Raw genomic sequence first — 14,011 nt, forward strand, 5'->3', positions numbered from 1 at the left:
GGGGAGGAGTTGCTATAATTTATAGTAATATCTTCAGAATTACTGAGAAGTCTTGTTTTAAATATAATTCTTTAGAAATGTTGTTGCTAAATGTAACACTATCTAGTGTAAATGATAAATCACATTTAACATTTGTGCTGGCTACTGTATACAGGCCACCAGGGCACCATAAAGACTTTATCAAAGAATTTGCTGATTTTCTATCAGAGTTAGTATTGGCTGCAGACAAAGTACTAATTGTTGGTGATTTTAATATACATGTAGATACCGAAAAAGATGCATTGGGATTGGCATTTAAAGACATTCTGAATTCTACTGGAGTGAGACAACACGTGTCAGGACCTACTCATTCTCGTAATCATACTCTAGATATATTATCACATCAATCAATGCACATGGAATCAATGTTAATGCCGTTGAAATTCTGCAGCAGAGCGATGACATCTCAGATCATTATCTAGTCTCATGTAAATTACATTTAGCGAAGGCTGCAAAGCCGACTCCGTGTTACAAGTATGTTAAACCTATCTCTTCTGCCACCAAAGATTGCTTTATCAATAATCTACCTAATCAGTTTCATCATCTCAACATCCCAGACAGCTTAGAAGAACTTGATATTGCAACAGAAACTTTTAATTCTCTCTTTCCCAGCACTTTAGACACAGTTGCTCCATTGCGCTTAAAGAAGATTAAAGAAAATAGTCCAACGCTGTGGTACAACGAGCACACTCAGGCCATTAAGAGAGCAGACAGAAAAATGGAGCACAACTGGAAGAAAACAAAACTAGAGGTATTTCGCGTTTCATGGAAGGAGAGCTCGATTGCATACAGAGAGATCTGCATACTGCTAGATCTGCTTATTTTTCAACACTATTAGAAGAAAATAAACATAATCCTAGGTATTTATTTGAAACAGTGGCTAAACTAACGAAAAAGAAAGCTTCAAACTCAGAAGTTTCCAAACAACACAGCAGTAATGACTTTATGAACTTTTTCACTTATAAGATTGATAATATCAGGGACAAAATTATAACTATGCAACCGTCTACTACAGTATCGCATCTGGGAGAGCATTGTAGTCTCCCTGAGGAAAAATTCGATTAATTTATTGCTATAGGAGAGGAAAAATTTTGCAAACTCGTTAATTCATCTAAATCGACAACATGTATGTTAGACCCTATATCGACTAAGCTACTGAAAGAGATGCTTCCAGATGTCATAGATCCTCTTCTTAATATCATTAATTCGTCTTTGTCTGTAGGATACGTACCAAAAACCTTTAAGCTGGCTATGATTAAACCGCTTGTTAAAAAAACGCAACTTGATCATTCAAAATTAGTCAATTACAGGCCGATCTCGAATCTGCCTTTTCTGTCAAAGATACTAGAAAAAGCAGTAGCCTCACAACTGTGTTTTCTGTCTTTCTAGAAAGAAATGATATCTGCGAGGATTTTCAGTACGGATTTAGACCGTACCATAGTCCCGAGACAGCTCTCATTAGAGTCAAAAATTATTTGCTCTTATCATCCGATCGTGGTTGTATCTCTCTATTGGTGTTACTCGATCTTAGTGCTGCATTTGACACTATTGACCAAAACATTCTTTTAAATAGACTCGAACATTATGCTGGCATTAGTGGAATTGCACTAGCATGGTTTAAATCATACTTATCTGACCGTTATCAGTTTGTAGCAGTAAATGAAGAGATGTCTTATCAATCACAAGTTCAGTATGGCGTACCACAAGGCTCAGTACTAGGACCGCTGCTGTTCACTCTGTACATGCTACCCTTAGGAGATATCATTAGGAAACATGGAATTAGCTTTCACTGTTATGCCGACGATACTCAGCTGTATATTTCTTCAAAACCTAACGAAACCTACCAATTCACAAAATTAACGGAATGCATAGCTGATATAAAAAACTGGATGACTAGTAATTTCCTACTTCTAAATTCTGAAAAAACAGAGATTCTAATTATTGGACAAAAAACTTCCACACATAATATCCTAGAATACTGTCTAACACTTGATGGTTGCTCTGTTAAGTCTTCGTCGTCGGTTAGGAACCTGGGTGTGCTCTTTGATACCAATCTTTCATTTGAAAGTCACGTGTCTAGTATCCGTAAAACCGCATTTTTCCATCTTAAAAATATATCTAAATTACGCTATATGCTCTCATTGACAAATGCGGAACAATTAGTTCATGCGTTCATGACCTCAAGGCTAGATTATTGTAATGCTCTACTGGGTGGTTGCCCTGCACGCTTAATAAACAAACTACAACTAGTTCAAAACGCCGCAGCTCGAGTTCTTACCAGAACCAAGAAGTATGACCATATTAGCCCTGTTCTGTCAAGAATGCATTGGCTCCCTATTAAACATCGTATACATTTTTAAATATTGCTGATTACTTACAAAGCACTAAATGGTTTAGCTTCACAGTACTTAAGCGAGCTCTTAACGCATTATAGTCCTTTGCGTCTATTGCGATCTCAAAATTCCGGTCAGTTAATAATACCTAGAATATCAAAATCGACTGCTGGCGGAAGATCCTTTTCCTAGTTAGCACCAAAACTTTGGAACAGTCTTCCTACCATTGTCCGGGAAGCAGACACACTCTGTCAGTTCAAAGCCAGATTAAAGACACATCTCTTTGACCTAGCATTCACATAATACATTATAGACTTCTATAATCCAATGTTAGGCTGCATAGATTAGGTCAGCCGGAACTGGTAACACTTCCCATAAATCCTGATGTACTCGTTACATCATAAGAAGAATGGCATCTACGCTAATTTTAGTGTCTTTGTTTATCCCGAGGTTTTCCCGCAGCCTGCCGGATCCAGGCCGTATCCAGATCTGACGAAGGACCTTCGCCTGGTCACGATGACAACGCAGTGCTGAAGTGCCAACTATCGCTTATTTTTTCGATTTAATGGATCGACTTAACTAGTTATATTAATTTTTACTATCTTGATGCAGGATACTGACACCGCTACAAAGAGGGAGATTGCACTAAAATGTCTCATACTTTACATGGAAGAAGCAGTAGAGGACCTCATCAAAGATTTCCTGGTAAGACAAGATTAGATGTGAAAATGCTAACTAATGCCTGGCTCACACTACAGGAGTTTTAGGCCACATTTACACATAGCCGGGTATTTAGAGAAACAAATATTTCCCCCCCTCCGTTTTCAATACTAACATTGTGCACACAACATCGTTTTCAAAAAAGTTGTCATTTACAACTTTTTATTTTGGCAGATATGATTACATTTATCATCTATTCTTGCAGTCAAATTTCTGTCCCTGTAACTGATAATTAGGCTAGATGTTGTTTAAAGTGTCATTATCATTGTGGTTATGCCAAAACCCATTTGAGGCCTTTAATAAACAATTTATAATTTACATTCCAACATTTTACATTCCAGCAATCTTGGAACAGATGAAAAGGTGCAAAGTTTAAAGAATCTGGGTTACTTTTATTCCAATGGTCCACTTTAGACATTCTACTAACTATTTAACTTTGCAACTATGTCAACTAACTCCCATTAGTTTATGGACTGTAGTATACAGTTAGACAGGCTTAGACAGTCTACTAATACTCTAATGATTGCTAGTTGACATGTAGGTGCAAAGTTACTTATATAATAACAATAATAATAAATTACATTTATATAGCGCTTGTGGCGAGCAGGACGAGGCCGAGGGCCGTGGGAGTGCGGCATGAGGCCGGTGGCGTGATTAATGATGAGCGGAAGCATAAAGGAGGAGCGACGACAGTGAAGAATGAGAGAGGACAGGCCTGAATTTGTGTTGATTTATTTTATTGTGACAGCAATCGTCCGTGAGGGGCTGCTGTCTTTTACTTTCGTTTTGTATTTGTTTTATTTTAGCCATATTGCACCAGAAAACACACACACACACACACACACACACACACACACACACACACACACACACACACACCAGCTTACTGGTGAAGAGGAGACAGAGTTATGAAGCCAATGAGTATATATGGGGATGATTAGGAGGCCATAATGATGGACAGAGGCCAGTGGGCAAATTCGGCCAGGATGACGGAGTTAAACCCCTACTCTTTTTTTCGAGGACATCCTTGGATTTTTAATTACCACAAAGAGTCAGGACCTCGGTTTCATGTCTTATCCAAAGGACGGTGCTTGTTACAGTATAAGGAGATTTCACATCGAAGGAACCTTTTCATCGTTCCTAGAACTATTGGTGGAAGTTGCCGGATTTTGGCGCAATTTAAACTAATTGTAAAGAGAGTAAACTAAGAGTAAACTAATTTACTCCTACTTCAGAGTCAGTCTAAACCAGCGCTATAGGACCTATCCGTGACGTTAGTGACGCTGATTGGCTGAAAGCACGCGAAACACCAGCACCCTCCATTTAAAAAAAAAAATGCTGCTCAGGTAGCATCTCTGAACATCAACCACATGGCATTCGCTAATACCTTTTCATTACTGTCTACTTTCTAAGTATAACAGTTCTATCTAATATCGTATTAGACAGGACTGTTAGACAGATCGTAAACTAATTAACAGAGAATGCGAGCAGTGTTTGCTCAGGCTCTGGCGTTCTCAGCATCATCAAAATAAAAGTCACAACAACAAGCGTGGCTTATGTGACTTCAGAGTTCCAACTGGAGGTGCGAACGCAACCAGGAAAACATTCCTAGGGGAACCATTAGTTCTCTGGGAACCATCCTGGTGGCTAGTAACTATCCGGTGCGAAAGCCCCTAGAGTGATGAAGACAATCAGTATATATGGGGATGATTAGGAGGCCATAATGATTGACAGAGGCCAATGGGCAAATTTGGCCAGGATGCCGAGGTTAAACCCCTACTCTTTTATTTTTATTTTTATGACTTCCTGGGATTTTTATGACCACAGAGAGTCAAGACCTTGGTTTAAAGCTACACTGTGTAGGATTTACTCCCATCTAGCGGTGAAATTGTATATGACTACCAACTGAATATTACTTTCTAGCTTCTCCCATTCCGAAGGTGTTTTAACTCCTACGGTGGCCGTATTATTTCAAATCTGCCGGCAAACGCGAGCAAATCTCCCTCTCGCATTCGTCACGGTGCCACTGCGTGTAAAAACGCGAAAGGCGAAGCTTGTATGTCCCTCTTTGGCTAATGTATTTTCAAGATGGCTGCGCAACATGGCTTCCGCCATTCGAGCGACTCGCTCATATGTATTCTAAATGGCAGATTATACACTTACAAGAATACTTAATTAGTTGCTTGAAGTGATTACACATTAATGAGAACGTATAATTTTGAAATAACAATGTGTTTTTTGCTAAAAATCAACTTAAAGGGGTGATGAACTGAGAAATCAAAGTTTCCTTGAGCTTTTGACATATAAGAGATCATCATACTATAATAATATCCTGTAAGTTTCAGAACTGAAAACTACCTTGTTAGTCCAATAAAAGCTTTTATAGACATCAGGCTCAGCAAACGACTCGTTTTTCAAAGTGGGGAACTATGACGTCAAAGAGGATAAAACACCGCCTCCACAAAAGAAGATCAACGCCTACTTCAACACGGCCTGTTTAGCCCCGCCCACCGATTCGCCCAAACATGCTAAATAACATAGGACGACATGATAATTGCTACCGGATCGAGCTACTTACAAGCAATAAACATGCTGTTGACTAAATATTGTGCAGTGCCTGTTTGTGGAAGAAGACCGTCTGCATAAGCTTCCTTCGGATTCCAGCATGGTTAAACTTTATTAAATCAGTCAATCACAATTTCCCGACACGGATCTGCCAGCAACATGTAAGTAACCATGTGCATTCTAATACCTGATCTGCGATCAGTGATTTCGGTGTAATTATTCAAGTTCAGATATTTCTCTTAAAATCGTTCAATACTGTTTATGCATCAGTGACTAAACGATCAACTTCACATAATTTCTCGTAGTATTATGAAAATAATCTTTTTTTAAACTGTTATTAAATTATATAGCCTACAGAAAGCGATCAAAGAATGATCCCTTTCGCCCAAGCTGTCAATCAAACAGCACAGCGCGAGCCGCGAGAGCTTATCTGGACACTTACCAAACTCGTGATGACATAATGACACTGTTACACTACACAACGAAGCTCTTACTGTGTACTCACATCGTGTTTGCATTGTGATTTGGTGTAAGCATTTGTGAGAGTGCAAAAATTGCGTTGCAATGATAAGATATTTATTCACGCGATCAACAGACTGTCTGTCATCTGCTCAGTGCTCATCATGCTGCAACCTTTCATGTGATGGAATAGATTTAAATATAATGCTTTAAACGATACTTTTCACGATTTGTTAATCTCGATAGCTGTAATAGTAAAAACGTAGTAAAAGTTTTCGAGAGAGTTCATGTAATACTAGCTATTTCATTGCAAGCATGTCAGCCAATCACAGCAGTGGGCGTTTACGCTGCAGTCTCACAGCAGACACGCCCCTTAAAACGGAGCGTTCAAATCTGAGGCAGAAATCAGGCTTGGAAAAATGGCTTTTATTTATAAATTATGACAATATTTTATGTAAAAATCATACTAACATTATAAGGGCACCCCAGGCAACATTATAAAATAATAAAACAATCCAGTTCATGACCCCTTTAAAATATTACACAGTGTAGCTTTAACATCTCATCCGAAGGACAGTGGTTTTTGACAGTATAGTGTCCATGTCACTATACTGGGGCGTTAGGACCCACACAGACCACAGGGTGAGCGCCCCCTACTGGCCTCACTAACATCTCTTCCAACAGCAAAATCGTTTTCCCAGTAGGTCTCCCATCCAGGGGTACGTTTCCCAAAAGCATCGTTAGCCAACTATGTTCGCAAGTTCCGTCATTATCAGCAGTTCAACGAGTCTGTTTCCTGAAACCATTGTTACAACGAACATTCGCAAACAGCTTCTCAAAGTTGTGAGTTTAGAACGACAGCTCTCGACCTGTGGTTAGAAGCAGAGTTTCTTGTTTGCATGACATGTGAACTTAATAAATCCTTATCTTGAGCAAAATAAGCAAGTTGGCATTCAGTACAACCTGTGTCTTTTATTTAGAATACTTACAAATGTCATTTACGTTTTTTAATTTGTCAAGAGATTTAAAGCACTGTTTTTGAAGAGTGTTTTCTGAATTCTGAATTTTCTAATACTACTGTATTTAGGACGGATAGTATGCAAATTGGGACGCAGCAATAGTAAAATATGCCATTGAGTGTTAAACATGTAAGAAACATGCTAAAGCATTCTAGCAATACTTAGCTAAGTGCTAAAGCATGCTATTAATGCCATGAAACAGGAAGTTGTTGTAACTCAGGCATGGAATGTCCAATTTGCCCCAAACTTCACAAGTTTGATAAGAGTTCTGTCCTGAACACACATCCATGCTCATATTCAGTTACAGTCATAACGCCACCTGCTGGCAAGTGGCAACAGGAAGTGACATGTTTAACACTGTTGTGGTCTCCTAATAACAAAAAGTGCCAGCAGGTGCTAAACATACTAGAAACATGCTAAAGCATGTTATTACTGCAATTAAATAGGAATTTGCTGTAATAGGCATGGAATGTCCAATCTGCCCCAAACGTTATATGTAACATGCAAGAAACATGCTAGCAACACTTAGCTAAGTTCTAAAGCATGCTAGAAAAGCTAAAGGAAGTTGTTGTAACTTAAGCATACAATGTCCAATCTACCCCAAACTTCACACGTTTGATAAGAGTTATCTCCTGAACACATGTCCATGCTCATATTCAGTTATAGTCATAGCGCCGCCTGCTGGCAACAGGAAGTGACGTTTAACACTGTTCTGGACTCCTAATAACATATAAAAAAAATGCCAGTAGGTGCTAAACATCCTACCAACATACTAGAAACATGCTAAAACATACTAGCAAACACTTAGCTTAAGTGCTAAAGCATGCTATTACTGCAATTAAATATGAATTTGCTGTAACTCAGGCATGCAATGTCCAATCTACCCCAAAATGAATATGTAATATGCTAGAAACATCATAAAACATGCTAGAAATGGTAAAGGAAGTTGTTGTGACTCAAGCATACATTGTCCAATCTGCCCCAAACTTCACATGTTTGATAAAAGTCCTGCACCGAACACATCTACATAGCGATATTCAGATATAGACATAGCCCCATCTACTGGCAACAGAAACTGACATGGTTAACACAGTAATGCAGTACTAACCACATAATTATTGTGTACTAAGCATGCTAGAAACATACTAAACATGCTAGCAACACTTAGCTGAGTCATGAAGCATGCAATTATCACCATAATACAAAACATTTTGTAACTGATTTTGACATACTCTTACTATATATACCTCCTTAAATGCACATTGCCCAACCATGCTCTGTCTTCCTAAAGCCACCGAGTGACAATGGCACGAGTGCGAGGGCCCTTTCATCGCTGCTTGCAGCTTTAATTTTTATTTAGTTTTCTTTCTCTCTACACTGATCTCACTATACAGTTGTGTGAGGAGTATGTCTAAGAGTGTGTAGTGATGCCTTCACTTGCTAGGCTCGGTAAATGTGTTTATACGTGTATGTTTTATTGTTTTTGTTATAACTGTGAAGCACTTTGGACAACAACATTGCTATTAAATGTGCTCTATATAAATAAAAAGTTGAGTTATAAAAATGTATTATTGAACTATTAAAATATGAACTGAAGCATAATCACAAAATAATTCACGAATCTTTATTTAACAAAAGTATTTATTTCACTGCATTTACATGTTAAACCAATATGGACGTTTCCTGTTGCGTTCTACTATTCTCTTGTCTTTATCTGCATCAGAGGGCGTTTCATTTTCATACAAGACAACAGACTCTACAGCAGGAGTGTTGAGAGGTCCGCCTTCCATGATGGAGATTTGCTTCCGTATCATTGCCGTCTCCTTCCTGACCTTTTCATAGCAGAATCCACACAGAGTATGCTTCAGTTTCATGTTGCCACACTCTGAACACGGCTCAATGTTGTACTGGGAGAGAAGGAAAAAATAGGATAAACTGCTCTTCATCTAAACAGACATCTGTTTACTAGACAGAACACAGGTTTACGTTGATAGCTCTTTTAATTTTTTCCATGCTCTAGTCTAGTGGGAATCAATAAGTTCTTACCTTGACTTTTATCAGTTTATTTGGGTCTCGCCTTCTGCAGCGATTTACTTCAATGGTTCGTCTCTTTTTAGGGGCGGCCATCCAAAAGATACTGTCCAAGAAACTGGGCTGAGCGTTTTCATCATCACTGCTGTGATGGGATTGAGGAAGAATCCCGGGACCATTTACTGCCAGAGCTGGACCTGAAGAAAAGGTTTATGTGACTGATAGATTAATAAAATAATCAAACTGAGTTACTCAAATTATGGTACTATACGGTTATCCTGACCACACGTGACCACAACCGCTCTTGGTTGGTCGTAACCCCAGTGACGGGTAGGTTTAGGGGCGGGGTTGGGGTAGGTCATCACATGTGGTCCGGATAACCGTATAGTACCATCATTATTTTTAAGACATGCTCACACTACCATTTCAAATATACCTTACCCTAATCTCTGTCCATTTATTATTTATAAAAGGAAGATGTGGGCCTACATTTGACTTGAGGTGATATAAATATATTTTTTAAATATTTTAAATTATTATTAAAAATAATATATATATATATATATATTTTTTATAAACAACCTTAAAAAAACAAACTGAAATTACCAATCACATTTCACATTAACAGAATTTATTCTTTAATAAAGATTCGCTTAATTTTGCATTATACATTTAATAAATACTATTTATTTTAAGACAAAAATATGTATATTTTGAAAACCGTAATGTTCAGATTAAAGAGACTTTTTATCTTATGTACTGTATCCTTCCCTTAAAAACACAACAGATGTGCCATGTGTCTCCTTGAGACCTTGATACAACACCAGAGATTATGACATTAAAAACAAACTCTATATTTGATGTTACAACACACAGGTAAATCAAAGGAAAACAAACAAACTGTTAAATGATCTTCAGTTAAGCTTCAGTGTAATATAAGTGTACGTACAGTGATATGAGTGGAGTAGTGTCACACATGACACACTACAGTAAATGAACTCACCGAAGTGGTTAAATCCCGCCGCTTGCGATAAACTAAGTTCCAGACGCTGCAGAGAACGACCGACAAACTGAAGTAAACCCGTTAATGACATTGTGTTCGGTATTTTATTTCAGTTTAACCCAACATGTACAGACCAAACATCCTCACGGTCACAGCTCAAAAAGACCCACTGCGCCTGCGCGTTCTTCTGCACTCGTGCATTCTGGGATCTGTAGTAAAACGATGTAAAAGCTCTGCTTCATTCTGAGCGGGTGAGAAAAAAAAAAACGAATACATATTTTAATTATGGGTTTAAATACTCAGTGGCAAACAGAATGTGACGCCCAACATTATTTTAAACGGATCTCTAAGCTGCCTACAATACCCACAATTAATTGAGTTACCCTAGTACCTCTTTCAACCAATCAGATCAAGTAAGCGTGTGTCGTCACTTCCCCAACAGTCACACAGCCATGGCAGACAGAGGCTACAGTTTCTCCCTCACCACTTTCAGGTAATTAACATCATGATTTTATCATATTCAGTGCATTCATCATATTAAACTAGTGTGTGTTTTTAGCGAATCGCAAATTTCGAGGTTTACGAAGACCGTTTTGTCAGTTAAAGGCGTTAATTCATTATCTGAGCGCTGATGCAGAGTCACTGTGTTTGTGATGGGTGCTTCTTTCATTCATGAGCATCAACGTTCATGCATATAGTGAACTAAACACAATAATGCTTCCCAGATCAACAAATACAACACTCTCAGGAGTGCTTAAAAGACAGATTAGTGCACAGTTTTGTCTTTGTGATAGAACTTGCTGATTTTACTTTCACTTTCAGTGTATCATCGTGGAAACTGTTCATTTCATATACACATATGACTTTTTAATGCACATAAGTAAGTTTGCAGTTAACGATTATCAGTTAATGGTTTCCTTAGTCATTTATTTAAATATAGTATAACTGAAAACAGAACACTCATCATGTTTGACATTTTATGGGCCATTTTATAATCTTATTTTTGTGTTTTCAGCCCTTCAGGGAAGTTGGTCCAGATTGAGTATGCCCTGGCAGCTGTAGCAGCTGGTGCTCCTTCGGTTGGAATAAAAGGTTTAAAAAATATATATTTGTATTTATCAGTTGTGTCTTGAAATTTGTGTTTTTTATAAAACTCTAGGGTTTCATTATGTGCTTCTTATAAATGGCCTTCTTGATGTTTAAACTGTGTCCATTCACTGAATCTTCACTTTCATTTCATCCTCATTTCTCTTTCACAGCCTCAAACGGTGTTGTTCTGGCTACAGAAAAGAAGCAGAAATCTATACTGTACGATGAGCAAAGTGTTCACAAAGTAGAGCCCATAACCAAACACATCGGTATGGTCTACAGTGGCATGGGTCCAGACTACAGGTATGGATTTGGAGCCTGCATGACCTAACGCTACATAATAATGATTCCTAACATGTAGCACATGAAGCTCAATGAGATTTTTTGTTGATAAATGTTGATAAAGTTGGCATGAAACAGAAGTTGCAATAGTCTTTTCTTCCCTATTGTGACACATATCCGAGGGAAACAGCTTCTCAAACAAGAAAAAAAGTTGGGTGGGACTTGATTATGACCATGGGGAATTGATTGGATTGTTGTGGTTTTGCTATTGCTGTGATTTCATGTGTCCCACCTTGGCTCCAGTAAACATGACATCAGAGAAGAGATGTTGCTGCAAGAGGGAGGGAAATTTGTTTTGATTAAAGATTGAGGTCAATTTAGGTCAAAGAATTTTAAAAAAGTGCTGTGCACTGATTAGTCAGTAAAAAAAAATGCAGCAATATTCCATAAAAAAAAACAAGAATTGTTCATTTTGATTTCATGGTGACTTTAATAATATCTGCAGGGTTATGGTGCGAAGGGCACGAAAGCTGGCTCAGCAGTATTTCCTGGTCTACCAGGAGCCGATTCCTACAGGCCAGCTTGTTCAGAGGGTGGCCTCTGTTATGCAGGAGTACACACAATCAGGGTATGCATGATACATCGCCACTGTTACAATTATTCTGGAAGTTGTACTTCAAACAATTGTTTTGCAGTGTTGTAAAACAATATTTTGATATCATGTACCAAAGTGACAATGGCATAACATGCAGCTTTTTTGTTTTTACACAGAGGAGTTCGGCCTTTTGGGGTGTCACTCCTGATTGCTGGCTGGGATGAAGACCGCCCTTACCTTTTCCAGTCTGACCCCTCAGTATGTTATTCCCTTTGGTGTTATAATTATATTTATTGTATTACTGTTAAACATGTAAGCTCTTTATTATGTACTGTATTCACAAAATAAAATGGACTTTGATCTGTTTAAGGGAGCATACTTTGCATGGAAAGCCACAGCGATGGGGAAGAACTATGTGAATGGGAAAACATTCCTTGAAAAAAGGTATAGAATGTACACGCATGGTCCAAGTCTAAGAGCTTTTTTTAGTCTTTCTAAACACACAGCCTCTCATTTGCTTCATTTTCCTATTTCAGATACAACGAGGATCTGGAACTGGAAGATGCGATTCACACTGCTATTCTGACTCTTAAGGTAATAATTGACAACACATAAAAATTGGTCATTTTTATTTTTCTCTAAAATGATAGTTAATGTTCTGGCATTAGACTAAAACTTACTGACTTTGCTCGCAGAGGGCATAACTCCCTCCAAAAAATATCATTTTTGTGCCTTTTTTTTGTATGTTATTTACACCTTTTTTAGTTTTTAACCATCTTCTTACAAAAATTACTTATTCCCTTGTTATGCTATTATTGCCAAATAATGGATTCAATCTTTTTTTGAAACTGATTAACTGTATTCCTCATTTATTTGAGCTGATGCACCTCACTTTTCTCTTTAACGTAATTTTTTTGACCAGTAACACCATATTAGGTAAAGAATTTTAAAGGACCTGTTTAAGGACCTGAAAATCTTGTAATGTTAAAAAATGTAATATTAATTGCTGTATTTTTTCTGCTTGTCACTTGAATATGTCACTCTTGTATTTTTGTAATTCAGTTTTTGCTATGAAGAAAGCCAGAGATGCTGACATGGCATTAAATAAAACTATACTGATACTGACTGAAACTGCACCTGTCACAAAGCATGATGTTTTACTTGCCAGTGCTCTAAAATGTCAAACATCAAAGTTATCTATGACTTCTTTTGTTACAGGAAAGCTTTGAAGGTCAAATGACAGAAGACAACATTGAGGTGGGAATCTGCAATGAAGCAGGATTTAGGCGACTGACCCCAGCGGAGGTGAAGGACTATCTGGCTGCCATTGTTTAATATCACTTTTACAAGTTGTTGTAGATTGAGCACTGATTATCTTGTCTTCATCAGTCCAACTTCATTAGTACTTACTTGTTTGTTTGAGCATTCTAAAGCATGGAAATAAGTTAAAGTTGTATTGTTTAGGAAGGAAAGAAATAAACAAGTCTTTTGAAATCCTGTTTTCTGTTTCCATTTTTACTACTGTGGATTTGTGGATACTGTTTTAGATTTGTGCAAAAGGCAACAACTAAATGTAACTGAATATACTCTTTGTTTTATATCATAACTTTAATCTGAAATAAAAGTTAGATTATATATGGCGACAAATATCTGATTTCTGCGCTCGACTGTCCTTCATAAACAAGCTTAAGACGGGGTTTGGCCTGCGTCAGCCAATCAGAATCTTGAGCCTCGCGTCACTTATGGCGCGCCAAAAATGAGTCGGTACACCTTCCTAACAGTATTCCTACGCACAATCGTATTACTTGCACAGATAAAACCCTCAAAGGTTTTGTCATCGAAAGGTCCAGCAATTTCTCTCCTTTAATTTCTTCAT

At 37.8% G+C, this 14,011-nt stretch overlaps 2 protein-coding genes across 2 annotated transcripts; one reads left to right on the forward strand and one right to left on the reverse strand.

Annotated features, from left to right (window-relative positions):
- Positions 1-6,529: 6,529 nt before the first annotated feature.
- Positions 6,530-10,360, reverse strand: mrpl32 (mitochondrial ribosomal protein L32). The gene is made up of 3 exons (XM_079895686.1): positions 10,170-10,360; positions 9,182-9,363; positions 6,530-9,042 (listed from the first exon to the last, which is right to left on the reverse strand). Exons 1-3 carry the CDS (start codon positions 10,258-10,260, stop codon positions 8,791-8,793), a joined length of 525 nt encoding a protein of 174 aa, XP_079751812.1. The 5' UTR covers positions 10,261-10,360; the 3' UTR covers positions 6,530-8,790.
- Positions 10,361-10,578: 218 nt separating this feature from the next.
- On the forward strand, positions 10,579-13,629 carry psma2a (proteasome 20S subunit alpha 2a). Its single transcript, XM_079895724.1, has 8 exons — positions 10,579-10,662; positions 11,185-11,261; positions 11,429-11,561; positions 12,046-12,168; positions 12,312-12,393; positions 12,506-12,579; positions 12,672-12,729; positions 13,354-13,629. The coding sequence occupies exons 1-8, from the start codon at positions 10,622-10,624 to the stop codon at positions 13,468-13,470; spliced, it is 705 nt and encodes a 234-aa protein (XP_079751850.1). The 5' UTR covers positions 10,579-10,621; the 3' UTR covers positions 13,471-13,629.
- The last annotated feature ends 382 nt before the right edge of the window (positions 13,630-14,011 follow it).

This window comes from Squalius cephalus, assembly GCF_949319135.1.
Source record: "Squalius cephalus genome assembly, chromosome: 15".
NCBI lineage: Eukaryota > Metazoa > Chordata > Actinopteri > Cypriniformes > Leuciscidae > Squalius > Squalius cephalus.